Source organism: Leptosomus discolor, chromosome 8 (assembly GCF_034619465.1).
Source record: "Leptosomus discolor isolate bLepDis1 chromosome 8, bLepDis1.hap2, whole genome shotgun sequence".
In the NCBI taxonomy this organism is placed as follows: Eukaryota; Metazoa; Chordata; class Aves; order Leptosomiformes; family Leptosomidae; genus Leptosomus; species Leptosomus discolor.
Window position 1 is genome coordinate 17,013,778 of NC_141398.1, and position 20,886 is coordinate 17,034,663.

The 20,886-nt window shown below is 40.1% G+C and overlaps 1 protein-coding gene across 2 annotated transcripts in view; it reads right to left on the bottom strand.

The window, feature by feature from the left end:
- CTNND2 (catenin delta 2) overlaps positions 1 to 20,886 on the bottom strand; it is a 538,559-nt gene that overhangs the window by 37,316 nt on the left and 480,357 nt on the right. For both annotated transcript variants that reach the window (XM_086469516.1, XM_086469517.1), the window contains one exon: positions 1,300 to 1,510. In XM_086469516.1, coding sequence (XP_086325642.1) covers positions 1,300 to 1,510 — 211 coding nt within the window. The remainder of the gene's footprint in view (positions 1 to 1,299; positions 1,511 to 20,886) is intronic.

Sequence of the window (20,886 nt, forward strand, 5' to 3'; positions counted from 1 at the left end):
AAAAGGTATTAATAATCTCTACCAGATAATGAACAGGTAGACAAATGCAGTATTCTGAGGAAAGACACATTCAACTTAAGAGAAATAGATATGAACCTGCTTGCAATATCAGTACATTTGATCTAGAAAATATAAATAATATTTTAAAATATTTAATAATAATAAAAATGCAAATGTAAATAAATTGGCAGAGTGTGGGGAGCTCCCACTGGAATTACATACTTTGTTAACGCTACTACTTTTTACCCCTTATAATTAGAACGTGAGAATGTTTCAATAATGATTTTGGTATGAAAAGAAAAGGGTGACAATAGAGGAAAAGAAATGTGACTAAATTAGATTGGAAATGCTCCGATCACATAGGTGAGCATAAGTTCTCATACCAAATGTAGGGTGCATAAATCTTTCCTTCAGGTTGTGGCCTGGCTCTGTGGGGCTCTTTTAGAGCTCTGATGCTGCAGTAGGCTGTGTGATGACAGCTTCGAGTAGGTGGACTGATGGGTTTTGTATACTACAGTGAAGGCTTTTTGTTTTCAAACTGCCATAGTCCCATTGCACTATACTTCTGCAGGTTGACAAATAGAGAACCAGGCTATCTGTTTTAGGCAAAAGAAGGATAAAGAGTGAACTCTTCATGAAGAGTGCGTACATAGGAAAACAGACAAGATGAAACCATAGCTGCTCTGAAAATGTCACAGTTGTGTGTAGGACTTTTGCATGTTTTGGTGCCTCACAAAGTAGCCTGCAGGTATCCTAACGCTCTCTCAGAAGCAAGGTGTTAGGAAAATCCATGGATCCATTTTTCTACTATGCCCCATCTTACCAGCAAGCTGGTGACAGGGAAAAGGGTGCTGTGAAGAGGGACAGAGACTTTACATTCTTCACTCCTGGAGCAAGAGGAGCAGTAACAGAACTGCAGTGAGGTCCCTTCCTTTCACAGGATCCCTCCACCTGCATGTCACCCCTTCTGCAGGCTGCAATCCAACAGCTCTGGTCCCTAATGTTTATCAGGATCTTCTGGAAGTGCTTAGAGGCAGTGGTTACCATAGATAATTACTCCTCCTTAAACTGCACATGCAGTGCACTCCATGCACTGCTGATGGTACGTCAAAATAAACCACAGCACAAACTTTTGCTATTGGTATTGTCTGGTTCTTGTCACCTTTCAAAACTGCGCATGTGATTTCTGATGAAACCAAAGAATTCAACTCACGACTGCAAAGAGGAGGCAAACACATTTAGGACTAGTAATAACTACTGGAGATGTTAAAAAGGTGCAAGGTGATTTGCAAAACATACTTGTCTCCTTTACTCTTAGATATGCCAACCAGTTTCTCAATGCCGCCGGCGTCTCGTAAGGCCTTGGCATTCTCCATGTTTTTAGTGATGACTTCATGCAGAGTGCAGCAAATGGCAGTAACGGTGTCATCAGACATGGCCTTGCTTGCTGAGCTGTTGCTGTTGTTAGCGCCTGGCAGTCGGTGGACCAGATCCCTCATGGCATACTTGCCTTTGTTGAAAGAAAATGAAGGGAGAATTCAGAAGATACAGCAATAAAGGGTGACGGAGAAGTACAGGGAAAACAGGCAAGACTATTAGCACCATTTGCATCATTGCATGTAATCTAATTGGCTACTGATACTATTTTGGAACAAGCCACATTTATATGATTGCATGTTCAAGCATTTCACACATCAGGGATTCTGTTAACATTTCCATACTACATCAGTTGGAGACTTCAGGTAAAGCTACATCATGCCCTTAGCAGAATGAAATGATGATAATAAAGGCCAAAGGATAGTAGATGTATAAGGACCACCTGAATACCACAACTTGGCAAGAACTTGGCAAGTCCTCACCTCCCACCACACAACTCATAACTTTTTACTACAAATAAAATGTACATCCGTTGTTAAAAACACTACAGTGAATGTAAATGACGTTGTTATCTGTGAAAAAGTCTTCTCTGAAGGACCAGTTTCATCTGACACCATCTTTTCCACACACCTTTAGTTGTATGCATGGTACTGACCAGAAAGGGAGTCTTGCTGACATCTACTCCTCTCCGATACCTAGTAAGGAGTTACTTTATATAACACTAACCTCCAGAACATAAAATACCCTAAAATGAAAGGTGCAATGAATTTTTAAAATGGTCACATTGAACTCAAGACATGAAAAAGAAATTCTGTCAATTACAGTTGGACTCAATGATCTTAAAGGTGTTTTCCAACCTAAACGATTCTATGATTTTATGATTATTATAACTTTTCTAATGTTTAAATGAACAAAGATTTTTTGTGCAAAACTGCACCTGAAAGTCATGTAGTGCTTGTGAAAAGAACGTAAGAGCAGCTTCAGAGAATTTTTTTCTTTTTTTTTTGAGAGAGTATAAATACAAATGTAAATATATATAGGGCAGGGTTAGCACCGGCACAGATAAACAGGAAGTCTCACACCAATTCTAGAGGATCACTACTATGGTAAAATGGCTGCTCAGTCCTTCAACACAATGAAGATGAGACAGGGTGAGGGTCTGATGAAGTTGTTGCTGAGGTCAGTGAAACAACTCTGAACCACCTTCAGTGCAGCTGTGCTAGGAATTTGCATACAGCAATCACCATGAGTGTATCATGCAGGATGAAAAGGACAGGAAAATTGGGAAAAATAAATGTAATTAGCAATCTAATCTACATCACATTTTATGAATGAAATAATCAGGTATGATTATTGTATATAATATGATAATTTAATCAGATTTTTTGATAATTTAAAAAAGTTCTGATCAATTGAGTATTTATGAGTACTTATTAAAAATCTTATTTGTGAATTCATAAATTCAGTTGCGTGTGTCCATATTTGAAAGCAGAGGTAAGAGGAAACTCACATCTTTTAACTATCAAATGTTAAACTATTTTTCTCACAATTTTGCCTGCTGTGGTACAAATACAGCCAGTCATTTCAAACAGAACATTCATAGTACAGATAAAAACTAAAATCTCTGTACCGAAATGTAGAATTTAAAGGTTATCAAACAGATTTTGTGGTAATTCGAGATCTTAGAAACTACTCACTCTACAGAACGTAAAAACATTCCTGATTATAAAACGTGTAACATTAACAACAAAGTGTGTGCAGCAGGATTTGAATCTTACTGCTGTGCTGCAATACGGATCTTGTCCTCGTTTTTATTTCTTTGCACTTAATCGTTAATTGGTTGTTTGCATTATTAGCTTTTCATCAATATTATTACTATCAGATGTTGTACAGATAGCACCACTTTCTCCTTCAGAAATGGTTTCTTTGAGCAAACTAAAAATCATTTTTTCCCCTACACATATATGAAACACTGCTCAAGAACAGTCTGAAATTCTATTTACATCTCCATCTGTTTGTTCTATGCAACATGAACACAATAATAGTTGCTTATCACTTAAAATGATTACTTCAGTCTGTAGCATATAGTAAATTAAGCTTGGGTATCAAAAAATTAAAATAAACCACGATTTGCTGTGGCTTTTACTCTTCTAACCAGCGTCTGCCACTGGTTAGGAGTTAAGTACAAGCAGATAAATCAGACTTTCTGCTTTACTCGTACACACATCCAGAACAGACCAATGTTCCTTTTTCCTTTTGTACCTCACTTGAAGTGCAATGGCTTGTCTCACCATCTCAGCCCTCTGGTGGAACCAGCTGACAATGATCATTCCATTCACAGCCAAAGACTGTGTCCCTTAGTGCTGGGTATAAGGAAATCTGGATTGCTGCCCCAAGCAGACTTCTTTCCTGGAACTGGCCTAGTATTCCAGGCAATAGTATTCCTACTAGTACACATGCCAAGACACACAAGATGCTTCTCACAATAACTAAGGGCTTTGGAGCTATCAGGAAAAGCTCAGTAGGAGAACTTCAGTAAACACAATCAAGCATGGTATAAGCATTCTGGACATGTTAATGCTCAACAGTTCTAACATTTCTGCCGTGCATACCCTTAAGTTAGGCATGAGAAGATCAAATCAGTATTAGATACTTCAGAACAGTAAACCAGGCTTTTTACAGATACTGTGTAACAGTGGGACTGTGCAGCATCCCTTATTCTGAGTGGGTGTAGTAATTCTAGCTCATTAGTACTATTTGATTCTTAATCAGTTGCATATTTAAACAAAAATTAATTCCCAGTGTTTTTGTTTGGTTTTTCTCCCTAAGAATTGCATCAAATTTAGCCTTTGGATAGAAAATGCCAGAGGACTCAAAGTGCACATTTTGTAGATCTAAAATCTAGTCAGTGTCTTGCAGCTGTGGCAGCTGGTGTCCAGTTTGGAGACGCTCCTATCAGAACCTGTAATGACAACGCCAGGCCCCATGTCTTGCCTGTGGGGGAGACAGGCTTCCTCTGCCCTGCCCTGGCCCCGAGGTGCAGCAAAAGTCAGAACTGCCACGTCCAACAGAGCTGCTCACACATCCAGGCAAAGCAGCAAACTGCACAGACAGGCATCACTGCTCAAACTGTCCCTCCAGAGGTTCACTAGAAAAAGGTCGCACACTAGCTGGAAGAAGAGGGAAGCGGCTGGGCTATAGACTTGATCTAAGCCACTGTTTACATAGTCTTAAAATCTATTAGTAAGTGTAATGATTTCTGTGGTTTTAGTGCTTCAAACGCTTTGTCAGCTATTTGAAAATACATTTGGGATGAGAAAAAACCCTGCCTTAGCCATAAAAAATGTGTCATTAATTTAATTTAATTCAAAACATACGAACTTATATTGAAAAAAGCAGTAAATTTGCTTAAATATAGAGTTAAGTCAGGGAAGTTAAAAGTTAAGGACTATTCTTTATACTGCAGAAAACTTTCCACAGTAACTTGCTTGCATTCTAAATGTGTTTTCTAAAACTATACCCATAGTTTGTTAATAAATTACAGTACTACATTCACAAAAAAAAAAAAAAAATCAGTTAAAAAAATCAGTTATCAGTTAAGTTCTCTTATCTTAGTTACATTCCTGCTGCTTTACAACAGACATGAAGGAAAGAAGAGTCATGTTTTCTAGTATTAGCTACAGAGGAAACCCTGCTCTAGTTTAGAGTGGTGTAAATGTCGCGTAATGCCAACAAAAGCACAGCTACTGCTACATGAGCCCAACGCAGCTGACAACACGTGTGATCCTTGACTTTCGCATTAGTGTATGTTACAATCTGCAGAGCGTTTGCCTTTAGAATTATTTGATCAACATTAACAACCTCTTCTGAAAGCAGACAGAAATGTGTAATGGAAACTAATCTTGTAATGTCAGCAAAGTTTTATCTAGCACTACTAGTAGGAAGGCTGGGGAATTCAACTTGCAGTTCAAGAAGCCTCCCTGAGCTGGAGAAGTGAGAACTGATGAGGGTCCTGGGAAGACAGGAGGATGTGTGCGAGAATGATACTAAAACTAACAGCATTGTTAATTTTCATTAGGGTTCATACAGAACTGTTTTGATCTACAAATAAACTGATTTTTATTTGAGCAACATTACACATTATACAACCCAAAACTGATTTGATGCTTTTAAAGAGGATTTACATAATACGATTAAACATAACCACCAGCTCGACACGGAAAAAAGAAATTATATTTACTTGTTCAATTTCACTCTTAAAGGAAGGAAGAAAGATGTTACATAGCCATAATTTGTGGGCAGTGTCACAGGAAAGGGCTGGCCCTGTAGGTGTTTGGGACAGCATTTTTCTGACACTATACATTTAAAGGTTATGTTTTTAAGGTAAGATTTCCATCACTTTTATATTGAGAGCAGGCTTCATCTACCACCATACACTAATTCTTTGACTGTAAGATCGTAACGTTTGCTTACTGAACATTTCAACAAAGCAGATTTAACACACAGAATCACAGAATGGTAGGGGTTGGAAGGGACCTCTGAAGATCATCTGGTCCAACCCCCACCTTTGTCTTTGCATGATAAAGTCTCATTAGTGCCTTAGTACATGCCTCCATCACTTAATTCAGGAAACTTTACTCCATAGGATCAAGCTGATAGCTGTCCTAAGAAAGATCCTGCCTTCAGAGTGAAACAGTAGAGCAAACTATTCTCCTGGTACATTTAACAGGAGGAAAATCATCACAGATAAAGTTCCGCTTCTGGAAATACTTCCCTACCATTGCCTTGAGACAAATTCACTGCTGATGTAACCCCATTGACTTAATTTCCATTTTCACTCTGAAAAATTACTTTGACACATTGGTAAATTTATTAAATAATTGTGACATGGCTCCTAGTTTGAGAGAACAAGCCTAGGAAAATTAGCCCACTGAAAACACAAGGAACCTCAGATACTAATTCAAACTAACAATCCTGCCCTAGACATAGAGCTTGCTCTAATAAAAGGAATACATCACCATTTTTTCCCCCTCAAAGATAGCCATTAATTCACATCATGTAGCTAGATAATACAAAAACAGCAAAATGGCACCGTGTTTTGTTGTAATGCTACAGATATCCTGTTCCAGAACTACTAGTGTCTGTGTGTCACCATATAAGTGAATTTTGTTCTCTTCTTTCCAACATGTGCGCTCCACTTAAAATTCCAGACATATGTGGTTTTGTACATTTACATCATCCTTGTGTTTTTAATACCATTCAGCTTCGGTATTTCACAGTCTTTATGGAAAGAATATTACTGAGAGAGCTTTTATTATTACTTTCAATCATTACTTGACAAATGTGGCAAAACTGTCTACTTAATTCGGATGGAACAAATTTTGATCATAAGTAAGCACATTCAATTGATAGTCTAATAAACTAGAGTGCATCCATCACATGCGAGCAGTGGCAGAAATACCATTACTGTATTTTATAAGTAGTTCATTTGGGCACCATGCTTTCTCTTGTCAGATACCGTTATTTTAAGGTGTAATTGATAATCACTATAGGCACCAGTGTAGCAGTTGAAAGTGCCCCTCAGAGTCCAGCTGTCGCTGTTCCAGAGGAACCCTGTCCCTTCTCTGAACACTGGAAATCTATTATATACTGAGGTGCAAAAGGGGCTATAAGAGCCCACAAAAATATGATTACGTAGTTTTTTTGTGGGACAGAGAAGGAAGCAAATCCAAGAAGATGAAGCAGGGTAATGGTAGAGCTGTTGGGCCAGCAGCAAAGGAGCAGATGGAAGGAGGCAAAGTTGTGTTTTTGAAAGCAGGAAAGGCTGCAGTACTGAGGTTGAGAGACACTTGTCCCTGCGAGTAGATGGTTACTCCTCAGACTTTGGGGAGCACCAGGAAAGGTACAGGTGAGTCAAGAACAAGAAATAATCTACCTGACATCATACTGTTGGTTTAAAAAGTTCTTTTATTTCTTACGTTAGGGATGTGCACAAACATTCGTAATCTCTGGCACTTCAGAGTAAATGCATATGAAGACATTTCACGACACAACGTTAACTGACTATAGTACTGCAATTATCCCTATCCAAAAAATTGTCATCTCAGCTCAGTCATTTGTAAGGGAACGAGTGATGAGTTAACTTAGACCAGTCTGAGTAAGCAGCTCAAAACTCGTGGGCTGGAGCCACTGCTTTAGCTGCTTCACATTAAGCCTAGCCTGCCAATTAAGTTGGGATAATGAGTGCTTTGAGCTAGAGAACAATGCTGGATATCACCTCCTTGCAGGCTCATTTGAACTTACCTCTGTGGAGATAAATTGTTTTCAGAAAAGACAAAAAGAATAAAAACCATTACACACACATGCCCTCCTGTGCCCCAAGCGGTGCACTGTGCTCGTGGCTACCGAGACAGAACAAAAGATCAGGTGGAGCTCTCTTCCCCTCAGAAAAATGATACACTTTTCACTTTTCCACCACCTCTGATGACAGGCAGCAAGAGTTCAAGATCTAAGATTGGCATTCAGTATGGACCATGACAAAGAGGAACGGTATCTTCCCTGATGCATTGTATGTGATGTGCCATTCACTGGTTTTCTTTTTTAAAAATCTTTTTTATTAAGAATAAATTCAGCCATAGGTAGTGCAGCATATAAAGCCCTACAGGGAGCAGGAATAGTCATCTTTTACAGTTTCAGAGGAGAAACCCTCAAATTTTCACAGAGTGATTAAAGTACGTCAACAACCAATATCTGTGTTGGCAATGTCAATTGAGATTTGCTTGTAAAAGAATCTAGTATCTAAAAGGGTAACCAATATAGAAGCTTTTATCTTTTTAAAAAGATTAAAGATGCTGGTTCTATATTCTGCAAGAGAAAGGTATGGCACGAGAAGAACTAGGAATGACAAAGGGCACAGCCTTAACAGGGATGGAAGACCAGTATGAGGCTAGTATAGAAGCTAGTAGCACTGGACAAAGACAAAAGAGAAGCATTTTGGTATTTTCATCCTGAATGTGCTATGGGAAATCACAACTGGGTGCAATGCAATCACTGCTTTTCAGCAAACACTTTTCTCAGATCCATGATCCTTCAGAGATTTTCTTTCTTGTAGCAGCATTTTAACCCAGCCACCTTCCTCCTTCAGCTGCTCTGCTTCCAGTACCTTCTTAATTTCATGTATTTCCTGCCTCCCTCTGGCTAATCATTTTTCTTGCTTTCAACTCACCTTCTCAGGGCTGTCCCCTCTCCTCTATGTTACATGACCTATATTTTGTCTTCCTTGAGCTGTACCCCCTCAGCCCTTTGGGTTCCCCCTAAGCTTTCATGTTCCTTTACCATTTCTTGCATATCTGATATTTAAGCATATATACCTGCATTGGCCTTGCCTGCCAAGCCTTTCCATTGTCTCCTCATATTGGTTTAAACACCTTCAGTCTGATAGCTTGATGCTCAGATACATCCTGGTTTTGTCACACTCCTGCATGCCCATGAACTCCCCCTGGTTCCTGCTCTTTCATATTCTGAACTAAAGGAAATTTTAGCTAGCTTACAAGCGCAGACTTAGACTTGAAAATAACAGTGTGACTGAAAGCTGTTGCTCTTGTACTGCTCTTCTTGTCTCTCTTCTAGATCTCAATTCCATAGACAACTATCTATTTAATCTACTGTTACTCCTAATACTGATTTTACTCCTCTCCCAATGGAATACCTTCATATTCTATATTTCTCTCACACAGCAAGACTGCAGATATTCAGACTTTATTTTAGCAGTTGTCTTAAAACCTAGAGATTAAAGAACTTCCAGGGCTCTTTAGCCGGCCACAAACTGCTAATTCATACAGCCTATGTGTCCCAACACGTGCTTTAAAGGCTAGATCCATGCCTACGCTTTGCATGCAGAAGCACTTCAGCTGGCTCCGTCAGAGCTAATGCCAAAACTAGAGCAGTGTATTGAGACCCCACTGAACATCTCTGCCTCTTTCATCTTTGCTGCTGTCTTTTTGGCAATTGTCAGGGGATGCATGCTGCCACAGAAAAGTGGATTTCTGGAGAAACTAGCTCTCCTTTGGGGGAGTAGATGTTCACAGCAAAACAGCCAGAAAACTAGTACAGAAATGCATTTACGGGTACCACAGCCGAATGCAGTTTCTGCTTCTTAACAGCACGTCTCATCCAAAATAGTGGATGCCTTCTATTTTGAGTGTTAATCCATATACCATCTAGGCAATCTATGCCTCTCTGTCATGCTGGAGAGGCAAACCAACCATCAAACACAGGCAGCCCAACTTCGGGTGCATTCTCTTGCAATCCGGTTTTGGAAGATGAATTTGGGAAGAGGTATAAGTGTTAATTTGATGACTGTCTCACCCACACTGGGACTACAAAAATGAGTCAGTTCAAGTCCAGCATGACCTGATAGGCCAAACAACCATTTGGTCCACAGAAGGAGAAAAATGTCCACCAATAAGCTTCTATTTCTCACCCTCAGCAGTAAAGGAAGCAGCAATCTTTAAGCTAAACTGTCACAAACCCACAGATAATACTGCTCTTTCTGTTGTTCCCCCTCCTGGCCAGAAAAAAGGGTTTGTTTTACAGCTTTGGCTGTACCTCTTGCAGTCTAAGCTTTGGCAGGTTGGCTGAGAACAAAAATGACAGACCCAGGCTTTATTGTTCTTGGATTCAAATAACTTCATATTGCATGCTTGAGTTTATATCCAGAACGGACGGAGTCCATGTGGGCAATGACTCAAATAATTTCCTTTTTAATCTTTTTGTTTACATTTCCTGACAGGTATGCAAACAGGAAAAGGCATGGAAAGGAGTTGTTAGCCTACCTATTGACCCAGGTAGTGCAAATATATCTAATTAATCAGCTCCTTTACACACCAACAGATTTATTTCTCGTTTAGACTGCACTGTCATCTTTCCTTTCATCTTTCCACTAGCCCAAGGTAAAAAAGATTCTGCATAGGGAAGTGATTGCTCAGTTTAATTGCTGCAGGCTAAGTTTTCTGATTACTGGAGCTGGTTTTAGTCCCTTGCTAGCCTCTTCCCTGCTCCCTGCAGAGAACAGAGCTTTTGGAAGGCTGAATTTTAAAAAATATAGTCGTTTAATTAATGTTATGATTAATCAGTGTTTCTAAAGTGCTTTGAAGAGGAAAAGTGCTATGTGAGTGTTGAATGGAATCTAGTTTTATCTTTATTATTTTCTGAGATAGGGTAATATTTTGGTAATAGTCTGATTCAAGGGACTTTAAATTAGGCCATAATGAAGAAATAAGAACGTAATCTATTTTTGGAAAAATAAGTTTAGGCTTCAAGATCTATGTCCTGATCCAAGACCCATTGAAATTAATGAGCCTGTCTACCAATGTCAAATGGTATTAAACTGGATTCATAAAGAAGTAGCTTTTCTTTTCTACTTTGGTTTTTACTTTGAGTCCAAAACAGAACAAGACTCTGGCAGGGGACTGATGTAGCTAGAGTGAATCGCAATAGACATTATCCTGCTTTAACTGTCCATGAAAACAATTGCTATTTATTTGCTTCTATTTTAGTTCTTCTTCACTTGTGCTATATCATTGCCTGAAACTCATGAACAAATTTGTCCCTGTGGTATGATCTGAAAGACTGATTATTTTTGTGTGCTTTTTCATGCAGTTATGACAACATCACGGTGAAACATACGAAACATTTTTTGTGTTTAGAGACATACATTAAAATATTAACAGAAATAAAACCAAAATGGATCCTCATTATATATTCTGTTATTAAAGATTAAATAAAATGCATAGATGTAAATGTGTTAGCTCAATAAATAGAAATCTTGGTAAACTGGCAGTGTCTTTTGAAAACAACTCTTCCAACAAATATCAAAACCACTCCAGGTCCAATGGCAATGTTCATATATTCCTTAATTACTGCAACATTCAATCATTTCTTAAGTCATCACCATGAAAACTCTACATGGATCAGTTAATATGTGCACAATGGCAAAACAACTATACTGAGGAAATGTATCAGTACTCCATATTGCTTTATTGTGCACCATACAATAAAATAATTTATATTTGATAACAAAATCCTGGTTAGTATCTATGGCTCAGTGAGACCATGCACTAACTTCACAGATGTCAACGTCTGGGAGAAGGACAGAAGAGAAGAAAAAGAATAAGTAAAAGAATAGCAATAAAAACAGCGCTAACTGTTTAAAAAATATTTTTAAAAACTTCAAAGACAATTTATCCCTGAAAGGGTAAGAGTATAATACAGTATTTGTTGTTTTTTTTTTTTTTTCCCCTGCAATTTGGACTTGTTAGCAAAGAACTCATGAAGACACCATGTCCATCTGTTGAACTGATAATGCATCAGTGTAACTAAAACAGACCACAAAACAGTCTGCCGTAGTAATGAAGCTACAGGTACGTTTATTTAGACATAGGGTCTCTCACAGTGGTCATGCAGAAAGTGGACAGGTAGTCAGTTTTACTAGGTGTTTTTTTGAGGTCAACTAATTTTGCAGATAATACTCAGCTTAACTCCTGTTCTTGACAGAGTGCTTTGTGTTATTAGCAACACAGTCACTGAAAACAGGCAAAATATATTGTACTTTTACATTTTAATTCGCCTGAAGCTGCTACAGTTTAAGGTCTGAATACAGTAGGTATTTAAACATGGATACGGTGCACAGTGAAAATAAGCTTTGTGTTCTCATGGGAAGGGCAAAAATGCATCCGACAACCTTCCTTAAGTACTGTATATTATGTTATTTTTTGTTTCCACAACGTGACTAGTTTTTACATTTCTCATAAAACATTTCCTCTGCTCTTCTTAGCTGTACAGCTCATTAGTTGTGTTTAAAGAAATTGTGACAAATGAATCCCAGTCCCGACTCCTCCAGCAGAATACAGATCTACTACAGCAGAGTTCTGTTTGTGCTTCCCCAGGAGACGGCAATGAAAGGGTTGCCTATGTGACTTGGTTTTGGGTTGTGCCACTGCTGTTCCTTTCAAGGTAACAGCTCCAGATGGCATCTTCAGGCTAGTAGCTGATCAAGCCTTTTCTCTAGTGGTCCTCAAATAAACTTTGCCTCCAGACATCCATTTGAGCTTGCTCAATGTCACTAAATTACTGCTTTTTTAACCTGAGTCACAGCTGCTTACTTACATCTGAGTAACACAGAGGGAGGATTCTCAAGACTGTCCACTCGCTGAATTTCCTCCTCTTACCTCCATGGGATGCCATTGCCCACATGGGGAGAGTCAGAGAGTCCACATGTTAGACTTGATAAGCTAGACTTGATCTCCTTCTTGGAGATCAAGTTGGACAGAGGAGATTTGCTTATGGCAAAGCCCATAACCTCTTAGATCCTTCAAGTTAATCTCTCAGACCTCTGCAATGTTGAGCAATCTCTGCTAGTCCGAAAGAGAGAGGGAGCATGAGGCAAGTCTTCCAAAAGTCTTTTCTGATCTCCAGACCTGGGGAAAAGAAGAATCTTCCAGACAGCAGCTGGCTTCCTGGCTCCACGTGCCTTATTCTAAATGATCAGAGGGCTCTGAAAGACTAGGGTGGAGTCGGAGTGAAAATTTTACAGGTACTCAGCAGCCTTGCTACTTCCCTGCAACATGGCAGAACACAAACTACACTCTGCATTGCAGGGAAAGGATGGGAGATCAGGTTTGAAGTGCTAGAAAAGATTTGATTTAACAACAACAAAAAAGCAAAGCTGAAAAATAAATGCTTTCAGTCAAACAGAACAGGCAAGAGGTCAGATATAAGGCTGACCTCCAAACCACAGGAGATTCAGAGGACAATATTCCCAAAGGTAAACTATTTCTTGATAGACTGCTCCACTGCAAATGAGAACTTAAATTTGCAGAATATCATGTTCCCTTTGTGAGACAACTGTTGTTGTCAGTGTCACCTTGAAAAATTTTGTGCACAAATATATGACTTTGCATATATTCATGCTAATAGTATGCATTTTCCTCTAATTAAAATTAGCACACTGATTAGAGTAATCCTGAGTTATGAAATCCACATAATGTATGAAACATATCACTATAAGAGCACCCTAAGTAGCACACAATCTAAGAGATCCTGTAACTTTTCTCCTGAGAGGAGTAAGTAATGAGGCAATTTACTTTCCTCATGTTGCACACTAGATCTACCAAACAGCAGGTGAACTCTGAACACCACCACTGCACATTCTTTTGGTACATGGAGCTGAATTACTGCCTTATGCTGCAAAACCTGTAAACTTGGACTACGAGATTTTTTATCTTTCTTAGGGTTGTGGAGGACCTTTCAGGATTTTGAGAAGAAAAGGAAATTCAGAGCCTGCATCTTGAATAAAATGCAAGGACAGCCACAAACTAACATTTCTAACATTTCATTAACTAACAAGGTCATTCACTGATTAATTAAGAGATTAAGTCCCCTATGTTAGAAAGATTAGTCCACTTCTGCTCCTGTTCCCCAAAGGGCTAGGAGTATAAAACTGAGGTGCAACCTCATACAATGAATGAGGTGCCTAGCTTAGTCATGCTTGACCGTGGACCTTGATACTTCTGGCAGCAAAACTGAAACAAAAATTGATGCAAATTTGCAAATTATTTCCTTATAACTCATACGGCACTTGAGGTTGTCAGGATCCTCTAGAGAACATCTAGTCCAATCCCTCTGCTCAAAGTAGGGTCTGCTTGGTGTTTTCTTGTATTTGGATGGAATTTCCTGCATTTCAATTTGTGCCCATGACTCCTTGTAGTGACACTGGGCATCACCAGGAAGAGTCTGGCTCTGTCCTCTTTACACCTTCCCATCAGGCATTTAGACACATGGGTAAGATCCCCCTCACCATCCTCTTCCCTAGGCTGAACAACCCCTGCTCTCTTGGCCTCTCCTCACAGGATAGAGGCTCCAGCTCCATAAACATCCTTGACGCCCTTCACTGGACTTTCTCCAGTCTGTCTATGTCTCTTGTACTGGGGAGCCCAGATCTGGAGCCAGTACTCCAGGTGTGGCCTCACCAGTGCTGAGTACAGGGGAATGATCACCTCCCTCGACCTCCTGGCAACACTCCTAATGCAGTCCAGGAGGCTGTTGGCCCATTTTGCTGCTGCGGCATGCTGCTGACTCATAGATTTTTAGAGATTTTTCTTGTCAATTAAAGCTATGGTAAAGTAGTCAGTACAGTGAATGTGAGACCTAATTTTTTAAGCTCTTACCCTGACTCTGGTCACTAACCCTAAGCCCTCATAACCTGACCCCTAACACTTACCCCAGCACCCTCCTCTAATCCCTAACACCAAGCCCTTTCACAAAGCCAAAGACCAAAATCCTAATCCTTCACCTTATGCCCACCCTAATCCCTTACCCTAAGGTCACTAGCCTTAAATTGCTGTCCCTAAGCCTACTCCTACCCCTCACTGCTACTTCCGACTCAACCCCCAACCTACACCCTAACCGCTTACCACAAACCCTTCGGAGAATCCCCAACCCTCCCCCAAAGCCCTTCTCTAACTCCAAAGCCTAATACCTCTGCCCAAAAGCTGACCTCAAACCCCTCACCCTAACCCTGTGCAGATGCTCCAAACCTAAACCCAACCCCTCCTTCTTGGCCCCATCTCTCTGACCCTGGCTTTCAGGTGCCTGTGCCTGGGAGGTGGGCAGAGGCCCAGGGGGAGAGCTGGGCCATTGAGGCAGAGATGGCAGCGACAGGCCAGAGCTGTTGTGTCAGCCGTGAGGACAGTTGTGCTGGCAGAAGCTGGTTGGCCAGGGCAGCTGGCAGGCGTTTGTGAGGCGGAAGCTGGTTGGCCAGGGCAGCTGGCAGGCGTTTGTGAGGCGGAAGCTGGTTGGCCAGGGCAGCAGGCCAGCGTGTGAGGCGCGGGGGCGCCTCTGCAGGCAGCCAGGGGGAGAGCAGAGGAGAGGCAGGCCAGGGGCACAGGTCCTCCTGCTTCTGCACTTGAACAGGTGGGAGCTGGAAGCTGGCACCTGGGTCACTGGGGGTGCGAGACAGCCAGGCCAACAAGGAAGGGTGGTTTTGTGGCTGTAAGGAGGATTCAGGGGATCGCAAGACCGCATTTGTTAAGCCTTTACACTAACTCTGACCACTCACCCTAAGCCTGACTCCTAACGCCTACCTTTACCCTGAACCCCTACCCCAATCCCAAACTCTAATGCCTGACCCAAATATCACAGAGTCTGAGGCCATAACAAAAACCAATAATGAATAACCTAGTAAAAGAAGAAAATAAATTGCCACCAAAAATATTTATAATTGTCAAAAAAGAAACTACCTTTTTTTTTGGCATGATCTTGCTCTCATAAAGCTGAGCAGGAGCAGTGAGGTAAGGCTTAATTTATCACTGTCTCAAGCAAGTCTTCACTATGTGAGAAAATTAAAGATTTTGCTCCTGTTAGCCATGGTGTTTCTGCAGTGCAAGCTGGTTCCCAGCTTATTTGACTTAGCAGAAACATCCAATTAAAATTCCTGCCTATGAATCAAATCCAATGTAAAGCAGCTGGAGGATAGAGATGGATCTGATGCAATGCACTAGCAAATAGCACTGGTCTTCCCTTTGACAATTATGCTAAATACTCTATTTAAATGGCATTGCTAAACTCAATGGATCCTAAATATCATAGCCTTACTCTTCAAAAAAATTCCACTCAGATAAATGAAACTTTTGTGAAAAAAAAAAGAGGGAAGGAGAGAGATTATTAGTATAGCTGTATCAACTTTTGAGTGAGATGCAGTTAACAGCAATATCATGCAGTCACACGTTCTTTTAAACATGAGCTCCTTATCTAATATAATAAGCAATACAAAAATATTTGCAGTCAAGTTGTATGAAATTTATAGCAGACAAACCATACTGAAAAGATTCTTTAAAAATCATTAATATAAAGCACACTCTTACCAATTATGCGATACTCTGGTGGATAGTTCTCAGCTTCCAGATTTATTGACATGCATACTCTTATCTTTGAAAATGTCTGAAATACATCCTCTCTATATATTTACTTCAAATATTAAAAGTAAACATCCTGGAGAGTATCTTGGAACCTGTTCCACTTCTGAGCTATGAAATCCTCTTTTGAAAACAAATTAAATAGATAAATCTCTCATTTATGTTCAAGTTCTCTTTGTCCTGGAATTATTTTTCCTTTCAGAGACTAAGTCAGATAATGCTCTCCTTATAATTCATAGAAGTATTTGGGTTTAGATACACATGAAAAAATGTTTGTATTACTATCAAGTAAATTTCATAATTACATCTAGAATCAGAATAACTGATGTTGGAAAGGACATCTGAGTTTGTCTAGTCCAATCTCCCTGCCCAAAGCAAATGCAAAACCAATGAAATGCAAAAACATCACAAGAGACAACTGCATACTAATAGGAAAAGACTCTTTAAAAAAAATTACATGTATTATACCTGATATAGTTGACATAATATGCTGGGTGGCACATATAGTCCCTCTGCTGCTCTGCTAAAAAGGCTACTATTTGTAATGAAATAAATATTTAAATATGATGAATATGTCTCTTCATGTGTGCACATGCATGTTTAGACTCTTCTCCGGGTACAATTTTTAAACAGAATTTTGCCTACATGAAGACCACAATGAACCGCATTCTTTCCAATACGAATATATTCTGGGATATGAAGGCAGCAAGAATATGCAAGTAGAAAGCTAATATGGAGAAGAAAATATGTATTTATTGATAGAACAGGAATAGAAATTAAGTTGGTTACTATGTATTGGTACACACACATACTACTACACAGCTGCAGATGCCTTTCTTCCACACATATCACTAGTACATTAAGATTTTAAATTAATCTGTGTTTTAGCTATCTCAAAACCCTATGCTTTTTTTCTTTTGTCACGACAGTTGAAACTTGATGCTACTTTTCAAACATTTTGTAATTTGGGAGAAAAGTGGGCATAAGAGTGTGTCACTGGAAGGAACGCACTGGTAGAGCACTGCAGTTTACTCTCACAGTGTTAGCCTTTACCCTTCCAGACATTCAGCCCGCAGGAATGAAGAACAATACAGAAATAACTCAGAAATGAAGAGCAGGCTATTCAAAATCATGACAACAGTAACACGGGGTCCCCTATAAGGTCTCAAAAGGTTGTAGGGTTTTTTGTAACCTATTGGTACTTTGCATCTATTAAAATGCGAATGCAGCAGTAAAATATGGTATAGTTGCGCATTTTGTGATTAAAAGAAAATATCCTGTAGCAGAAGATCTCACGGAGGAAAGCTTGTGGATGTCTTGACATCAGCGAAGCCCACAAGAGTAGTCTCACACAACACTCTCATGAGAAAGCTAACAGGAACTGCTGCAAATAAGATGAAAAATGTTTGGATGGTGCTACTCAGAACAGTTAACCAATGGTTTGTCATTGAAACAGAAGCATGTATCAAATTAGCTCTGTAGAAAACATATGAAGTAAGTTCTGTAGACAATCTTCTATCCTGGGTCTATAACCATCCAGCGTCACAGTCAGTGGTATGGATAATGAAAGTGAGAGAGACGGGCTGAAAAATGTTTGAGGACTGGTTTAGAATTCAGTTATCTTGATTTAGGAAGATGGAATTCATTAAAGGCAAATGGATAATATTATACACAGGCAGGAGATGATTATCTATAGAAATACAGAATGAAGAACAACCTACTGAGTAATAACTCTGCAGAGAAGGATCAGGAAGCCCGAGAGGATCACAAGATAGGCATGTGTTACAAGATGGGTTGCTGTAAGACAGACAGCTATACGGGACTGTATTAGCAATTATTCCTGGCAGAACATATAGATAACACGTTCCTCTGTGCAAAGCTTATGGAGGAATACCACAACGAGTCTGAATGTTGAACGTCAGGAAAGATATGGACCAACTAGAATGAGTCCAAATGAAAGTAACAAGAATAGCTAGGAAGACAGCAAACTGACTGCCATCTCAGCTTCAATAATATATTCAACTACTCTAACTTATCTCTTCAATTTGCAAACAAGGTACAATGCTGTCTTCTTTGCACTACTGTAATGCAGTAGCATCGTTCTTACTGATTGTCTTCAAGAATGACTAGATACATGGCAGAGAAGGCTTCTGCTGGAGGCTGCAGACCATCAAGATAAGACAGAAAAAGCATGATCCCTGAACATGTCGCCCCATTGCATGTTCAGGATGAGGTCTTCATATGGCCTACCCAAAGAACTGGAACAAACAAAACAGCGAATCAAGTGTCCAAAATCAGAAGACTTTAAAGAAATGGTTCAGCCGGTATTTTTACTGGTTTCTGAATTTACACTTGCAAGCTTCTCTTTCTGGCCTTGAAATACAGTGGTTGAGTTTATATGTAAGGCCCATTCAGTTTCACATTACTTGGTCGGTTAGCTAACTTAGTATTTATAAGAGGTCAATCAGGACTGAGACACAGTTTGCTCCAACAAGACAGTTTGGATCCTGAGGAAGAGGCTTGTTCTGCCAGGCTTTGGGGGTCACAATATGGCAGGTACATCTCCACCGGCTTCAGGAATTTTAGTCCACGAGGCCCACACGTTACCAAGGAACTAGGATGCATTTCATCTTTCTCTTTGTCCAAAGGTGGAAGTACACTGTTGTCTCTGCAGACTTTGAAATAGATTTCTTGCTCTATTTCCTCTGGAATGGCTCCTTGTGGTATAAAAAATACTAACTCCAGTCTCCACAGAGCTCAATACACCTGCTGTTAAATACACCTCTTGCTGTGGCTGCAACGGTGTGTCCGTACTCCTCTTTCTCATCCTCGAGTGCTGAAAGGCTTACAGGAATGGCTTTAGGCACAGCATTAACATTATGTGGTTGATACCTAGGCTTGTTGAACCTCTGAAGGTATCCATCGCACTGGCAAACTCAGGAGGCTGCAATGAGCTGTGTGCTTTTAAAACTGGTTGACAAGAATTGGGATTTTGAAGGCAACTCTGGTTTATGCGGAGCTTCATTTGTCAGGAGATCATGTTTGTGTTTAGGACTTTCAAACCTGCACTCCAAGGGCCTTGCAGAACAACTGTAAAGTTTTATTGTAAGAAGGAGTGACTGTTTTCTGAATCTGTTATTTTCTTTAATGAGGCCTTTTGTCAGGGAAGCTTTTCCGAGGATAAAAAGTGGACTGCACAGTGACCTCTCTAGAGGGTCTGAAAATTGTTGGCTTATTCTGAGGTGGAGGAGGGTCAGACACAGTTAACTTCAGAAAGTGCAGGCTTCTGATGTGCTGGGAGAGACAGGACAGGACTATTAATTGACTGAGGTTGTGTATATTGTATTGACGGAGTAGGAGAAGGAGTTGTAACTTGAGGGATTGGCTCATAGCACTTTTCACTGACAGGCCTACCCATTGATTCAGCATCAGCCGGTTTCCCCCTAGAATAATTGGTGAAATTCAGTTGATTCTGCAAATGTATTGGTTTGGTGGGCTCAGAAGGATGGCTGGCAGGAACCTGCATGGACAGCTTATTTTCAAAACTGCAATCAAAGTATGAGAGCTGCTTTTGAGAATGCTCTTCATCTTCTTCAGGATTATAATGATTTGAGACCTTTGCTTGAGGTCTCTGTGGTTCAGAGGCCCTGTAAATATACTTCTCAGTTGAAGTACCCCTTTTAGCTTGTGAATGAGTTCAATACACTGGTTGGAAGATAAGGTAACATGATCCTGCAAAAGGAAAGAACCACTTAACTTCCTGGTATTCGGAAGAAAGGAAAAAAAAGGTTCAAGAAAAGAAGTGAGATGAGAGAAATGGCTGATTCAGCAACTTGAGTCACCAGATCCAGGTCTCTGAATCTGTATTCCTTACATTTTCAAACCACACAATTGCCCAAGTTCATTTGACCACCACCCTTTTCTTGCTCTCCCTGTTGTCTGATCCCTTTCTTTCAGGATCAGGAGAAGCAAAAAGCAGAGACATCTTATCACCATCCACTCCTCTTCATAATCCAGGGAATATTCTTTCTCTTTGTTCACAGCCTTTGGGTGACTTGGCAATCCTGGCTTCTGGGTCAGCTGCTGCCATTGTCAGATGGAGTAAGTACCTGCTCTGACTCACTTATCCTGCAAGAGTTATGCACACACTGAAGGGCCAACACTCAAGAGCATTGCTCTTTCCAGCAAGATTAGTGCATTAACAGCTCACTTTGGATGCTTTTTCCTGGATTCCTGTTGCAATTTACTCTAGGCTGTGCCCCAGGACTGGTAATAAAGAAAGCTCATGTCATCCTGACTTTCAAATTAAGCACCACTGACTCCGAAAGTAATTCCATGAATTTTCTAATAATGACGCATTTTTTATAATGCCTGTTGCTGACCATGTCTAGGCATTTTATGCACATTAATTGTCCCTGACAGTGACAAAGACAGGCATGATTATTCATTCACAGTTATGGAAACCATGGCAAGACAGGCCAATGACCAACTCAAGAAACCATCTAAGACTTAACAGTTTTTCTCCTCAGGAATGACT